Source organism: Triticum aestivum, chromosome 1A (genome assembly GCF_018294505.1).
Source record: "Triticum aestivum cultivar Chinese Spring chromosome 1A, IWGSC CS RefSeq v2.1, whole genome shotgun sequence".
NCBI lineage: Eukaryota > Viridiplantae > Streptophyta > Magnoliopsida > Poales > Poaceae > Triticum > Triticum aestivum.
The window spans coordinates 252,442,048-252,448,358 of NC_057794.1; the positions used below are offsets into that span (position 1 = coordinate 252,442,048).

General features: G+C 48.9%; 1 protein-coding gene across 1 annotated transcript; it reads left to right on the plus strand.

Moving 5' to 3' along the window:
• Positions 1 to 565: 565 nt before the first annotated feature.
• On the plus strand, positions 566 to 4,130 carry LOC123044812 (uncharacterized). Its single transcript, XM_044467692.1, has 4 exons — positions 566 to 979; positions 2,388 to 2,492; positions 2,868 to 2,924; positions 3,447 to 4,130. The coding sequence occupies exons 1-4, from the start codon at positions 761 to 763 to the stop codon at positions 3,774 to 3,776; spliced, it is 711 nt and encodes a 236-aa protein (XP_044323627.1). The 5' UTR covers positions 566 to 760; the 3' UTR covers positions 3,777 to 4,130.
• The last annotated feature ends 2,181 nt before the right edge of the window (positions 4,131 to 6,311 follow it).

The following is a 6,311-nucleotide window of genomic DNA, read 5'->3' on the forward strand; positions in this document are numbered from 1 at the left end:
ATTGTCTAGTTTGGAGAAGTTGGACAACATCCGAACGGGGTGTAAATATAAATAGTTTTTTTTCTATAAATTTGATCAAAATTTGTAAGATTTGATATTCAAAAAATCTACGTGCACTACATTATTATAAAACAAAGAGAGTATATATCTAGACATTTATCTTCATGACGGCTCACCTTATCGAGGGGTACGATAAAAGAGCTCTGATGTGGAGCCCGAATGGATCCATGGCAGAAGTTTCGGTAGCATTTCTAGAAGCTGAAGAAGCATGTGAGAAGTTTGGAAGTATCCAATATATGCTCTAGAAGAATCTTGGAGTCACCCTGACTTCCGAGTTAAGCTTTTTTTTTTTTAATCCGAGTTAAGCTTTTGGCATGAAGAGCCCTTACCTCAGAACAACCATCCTGACTTGTGAGTTGTGACTTGCGAGTTAAGGTTTCCGTGAAAGATCCACCGCACATCTCCACAGATCGACAACGCCGCAGCATGCAAAGCTCTGACGTGGCCTGTTTGACACGCTAGCCGCCACATAGCCGAGCCGGGGCTCTGCACCAGCCACTGACTGTTGCTCCGTGGAGGTCGCGCCCTTATCCGGCCGTCCATCGCCGATAAAGCCGGGACGCGGGCGCCTGCCTAAAACAGCAACGTACTAAACGCCGCCGGCACGGCCCCACCGGTCCAGCTGAGTAGATCACCACCTGTGCATCGTTCATCGCTCACTCACGCACTTCCCCCGCGGCGCCGAGCGACCGGCGCGGAAATGGCGGAGGCGGAGGAGTGGGAGAGGCGGAAGAGGGGGAGGAGGAGGCGGCGGCGGGGCAGGAGGGAGAGCGACGGCAGCGACCCCGTGGAGGTGCTGGGGGAGGAGGTGATGGGGCTGGTGATGGAGCTCCTGGACGCGCGCAGCGCCGCACGATGCACGGCGGTCTCCCGCGCCTGGTTCGGGGTCGCCGCCGACAACCGCCTCTGGGCACCCAAGGTACATCCGATTCCCGCCCCGTCGGTCTCTCGCCTCGGCCCTCGCTCTTTGCCCTCCCTCGCCATCTGCTGCAGCCTGAATGGCATGCGTGATTCGTGGTTTGCGCGATGTGCCATGTGAGCTGCACCTGTTCGATGAATTTCAGGCATGGGGGTTTCAGACTTTGTGTGGTATACGACGGGAGTCCGCGACATGTGGCGTAGTAGTATGTGACAAACTTCTTGTGGCGCTATAGTTTGAGCAAATATTTTTTTAATATGACGTTCACATGCTGCAAAAATAAATAGTACTATCATTTTTACAAAGGATGAACATGTTCCCTTTATCTCAGAAATAGTTGCTTGGAAGAAAAAAAAAGTCAGAAACAATATACATTTTGGGAGAAAAAAAAGCATATCTTAATTTTACTTCTGGATTCTCAGTGTGATGTTTTAGTTTTGTTTTTCTCCCTATTTTTCAGTTCTGGAAAGTACTTTCAAATTTCTTAGTTTTCAAACGAAGTTCAGCGTTCTTAGTGTTTTCTTTCTGCAGTATATATGGATAATGCAACTTATTCTTTCATGAGATGTTATTCATGTTAGTATTTGCTATATTGATCAAACACAAAAGCATTGCGTTTACATACGTTGGCAGAAAAAAAATTGTGTACAAGTCTAAGAGGACCAACGGTGCCAGATGGTTTGGTTCCTTGTGGTGGAATCCGCACATGCGGCTTCGAGTCTCAAGTCCTAGACTTGGTAAAGATGGCTGCATTTTCTTGGATTTATTCCTGTATTTTCAGCATGCTTGCGTCTGCGTCTACTGTGTTTCTAATAAAAACAATCCAACCCCCCACCCTACGGACGCAAGTATAGAACGCAAGAACGCAACACCCTAAGCAAACGGTAACCATGAAAGCAAGGTGGTTCATGGTCTCCATGGATTGATTGCAAAGTGGGAAGCACGGAGGCTGCTGCAGACCCCGCCTAGCAAGTTATTCAGTTGTCCAGCAGTGATCATGACATGCCAACCAACTGAAGAACTTCACCCAGGATCTCGAGGTAACCGCCCCCTCAAAGAAGATGCGGAAAATTTTGTATATCGGAATCCAATGTTTCTAAATTTTCTTGAATTTTTTCATGGCTACCGATGAAAATAAGGCCAATCAGGTCAACGCTAGGTAAATGCCTCATGTTCACGTCACCATGAATTTAAATGAAAATAACTTGATCAGACCCCTCCATTAGCATATGTAATTAACCGAGGCCCAACAAAGTTGATAAACATGAGTTTATTTTATTTTCTTTTAAATCAGAGGAAATTCCAAATTTAAACTGGGGAGACTTGATTGAACAGAGAGGTGTGAGGGAAAAACCTATGACAAAAAATACTCTTTTTATATAAGGCCATTCCAATGTTTCTTTTGCAGTGTGCTGAACTGATGGCCGGAAAGGCACATATTCCTCGTCTGACAATGATCCGTACTGCATCAAAGTTGTCTACCTATTCAATGGCCATCATGGATGGCAAGCGGGTGAGTTCCAGAAATATTTTCTCTTAGGGTTAAAAGAATGCAATAGATCAACAGCGAAATATAATTAATTGTTCTCATGTGCTAGCAGTACTATTACCACAATCACTCCAAAAGATAATAATGCCTATCACAATCTTCTGTTAAGGTTTTCTTATTTTAGTTTCCCCTCCACAATAATTCCAAATTTTTCCATATAATTTTCCTTCTTTTGCTCCATACAGTGTGTGTAAATTAATGTTGAACATTGGAACCTGGGGGCATTCTTTCTGGTTATCAGTTTTTTTTTATCTTCTGACATAGAGGAAACATGAGTATGTTCAATTCATCATTGTCCTCGAGACATATTATATTATCGTGACTTATTTTCTTGCGCAGAATCGGATCACAAAAGAGGATCTCTGTGATCATGCATGGGAATATCGTTTCACTATTGTAAGTTTTCTCAATTTGTCATCCTTTTGCATGTTTTGAAGTATGAATTTATACATGATTACAAATCTTAATGCTAGTGGCTGCTAAGCCTACCGCATAACTGACTTGCTAGTTTCGAGTTCAACTGGTTGTAGTCAACCATGCCGAGAGGAATGCTGGGATTATGAGAACTTTCTGCATCTCTCTAGTTTCTTCGGGTGTCTTAGCTTCCAACCGCACTGAGGAAGATTGAGGCATATATCTTCATGGTGGTAATTAAAGTTAAGTATATGAAATGTGGCAAAAATATATCATGGTGGTAACTGGATGCCCGAGGATTTGCTGGATGCAGTTATATGCAGTTTAAAATCCATAATAACTCCCAACATATTAGGTGCACTTTTCAAATGAAATATATGGAGTATGGTTGCTTGACTAATGGGGGAAAGTCATGATATATTTTTCTTTTACTATCAAAGGCAACACCAGAGTTGCTTGACTAATGGGGGAAAGTCATGATATATTTTTCTTTTACTATCACAGGCAGCACCAGAGTACTGGAGGAATCTCGATCCGTCCTGGAAGCGCACTGGTCCACCCATGCGACGATACTTCCACCATGATGGTTACCACAGTGCAGATCCTCATGACGCTGTCTGGGGTGGCCATGAGTGTGAGTACACGATCATAACAAGCTTTGTCGGTGATGGAAGAATCAGAGATCATTATGTGAGGATCAACCGGTGGCCACCGATGAAAGTGTCGAGAAAGGAAGATTGGAGCTGGGAGCTATCCAACCACCTCTACCGCTACAACAGCATCCCTGATGCTGAAAAGGAAGGATGTACAGGTCCGCTCTTCCCGGTTTGGTGAGTTCACTTCTATGGTAGCAGATCGGTCCGTCTGCGGTGTGATCCTGCAATCTTCTGGTCGTCGAAATCAAGCCTTGATCTTCCATCTCGTTGAATGTTGCAGCAGGAGACTTTGTTTTGCAGCAATTAATGAGCTATGAACTTTTGTGGATGTACTTAGTTCTTTTAGAGAGAATGGATAACTTAGCTAAGCTCAGGTGTGTGAGCTAACATGTATGGTAATACAGTAGTTGCAGCTAGCCTATGATGATACTATGTGTTCGTCTCGGTAGTTTGGTCTTTTGTCACGTAGTATGTGATCTGTAAAATACCCTGAACTACTAGAAATGGTATGGTGTGTGTAAACCTTCTTTGATGTGTACCTTATGTAATGAATGCTATGTGTGCTATGATATACAGTACATGCGATTGGTAGCTCAATGCTGAAGGTCCGTCAAAGGGACTCTCTGGCTAACAGTAGCCTCCTCCCGTCCCCGCGCCGCGTGCCACTCCGGCCGCAGCCGCCACCTCCTCGCCGCTGCGCCCGGCAGCGCCGCTCCAGCCCTCATGGGGCGCTCCAGCCGCAGCCGCTCGCGCTCCCCATCCTGTTTGGTGGACAGCACGGGTTGGGGACAGCCTGTGTCCGTGCCGTGCGTGGCCAGATCCGCCGGTCCGCCCGGGGCTTCGGTCCCCTAGCTGCTCCAGGCCGCCGCGTCAACGGCTGCCCTGCTTCTCCGCCGCGTTTGCTGCTCCGAGGCGAGCGCTCCCGCCCGGCCGCAGGGCCTTCCACGCCAGGTTCAACGGTCGTCTTAGTGCCTTCTCCCACCTCGCAACATTCCTCTTCGGGCGATGACGACGGATGGACGGCGGTTAGATCCCGTAAAGACAGGCGCGCGGGGAGATCCCCGCCGTTCCGTAGCGGTCGCCACCCCCCGCGTCGCCCTGGCCGGCGCCCCGCCTTCAATGCTGACCCGGGGTGCAGGGCCTTCTTAAACCGCTTCAAGAGCCTCTGCCTCCGGTGCCATAGCCCTCATCACCGCTGCATCGATAGTAGAGATCCCTTGCACTGCATCGAGTGCAAAACTGCCGGGCCATTTCGCCAAGGAGTGCGCCTCGATCCCTCGCAACCGGCGCGGCGGAGGCCCTGCCCCCGAGCGGTCGGGTCCTGCTGCTGGGAGGGGGGCCGTTAGGGAGCGGTTGCGCTTCCCCTCGTCTCCTGTCGCCATGACGCACGCGCACCACACCGACCCTCCCGCCGGCCGAGGTCGAGCCACAGCGTCCTCATCGAGTCCCCGGCCATGGAGCACCAGACCACCCTGCTGCGCCGCCACCTCGTAGTGCTCTATGCAGCTACCAAGAACCACGTGGCCAGTCCGATGTCAATGGGGGCGCCATCGACGCGCAGCTCCACACCCGTCCCCACCTACTGCAGGTGACCAGCCACGACCCAGAATATTTCCTGGTTCACTTCGAGTTCCCCGCGCATCACGACAAAGCGGTGCGCCTCAGCACGCTTGATGAACCACATGTATAGGGGATTCGTTGTAGTCCTATCGATAAGTAAGAGTGTCGAATCCAACGAGGAACAGAAGAAAATGACAAGCGGTTTTTAGTAAGGTATTCTCTGCAAGCACTGAAATTATTGGTAACAGATAGTTTTGTGATAAGATAATTCGTAACGGGTAACAAGTATAACAAAGGTGCGGCAAGGTGGCCCAATTCTTTTTATAGCAAAGGAGAAGCCTGAACGGACTCTTATATAAAGCAAAGCGCTCGCGAGGACACATGTGAATTACTGTCAAGTTAGTTTTCATCATGCTCATATGATTCGTTTTTGTTACTTTTGATAATTTGATATGTGGGTGGACCGGTGCTTGGGTGCTGTCCTTACTTGGACAAGTCTCCCACTTATGATTAACCCCTCTCGCAAGTATCCGCAACTACGAAAGAAGAATTAAGATAAATCTAACCATAGCATGAAACATGTGGGTCCAAATCAGTCCTTTACAAAGCAACGCGTAAACTAGGGTTTAAGTGTTGGGGAACGTAGCGGAATTTTAAAATTTTCTACGCATCACCAAGATCAATCTATGGAGTCATCTAGCAACGAGGGAGAAAGGAGTGCATCTACATACCCTTGTAGATCGCGCGCGGAAGCGTTCAAGAGAACGGGGTTGATGGAGTCGTACTCGACGTGATCCAAATCACCGATGACCAAGTGCCGAACGGACGTCACCTCCGCGTTCAACACACGTACGGTTGGGAAGACGTCTCCAACTTGATCCAGCAAGGGGGAAGGAGAGGTTGATGAAGATCCAGCAGCACGACGGCGTGGTGGTGGAAGCAACGGTGATCTCGGCAGGGCTTCGCCAAGCGCAGGGAGACGGAGAAGTGTCACGGGAGGGAGAGGGAGAGGCCAGGGGCTTGTGTGCGGCTGCCCTCCCCCCCACTATATATAGGGTGCCTAGGGGGGCGGCCAAGGGAGTGCCTTGCCCCCCAAGGCAAGGGTGGCGCCCCCACCCCTAGGGTTTCCAACCCTAGGCGCAGGGGGGCCCAA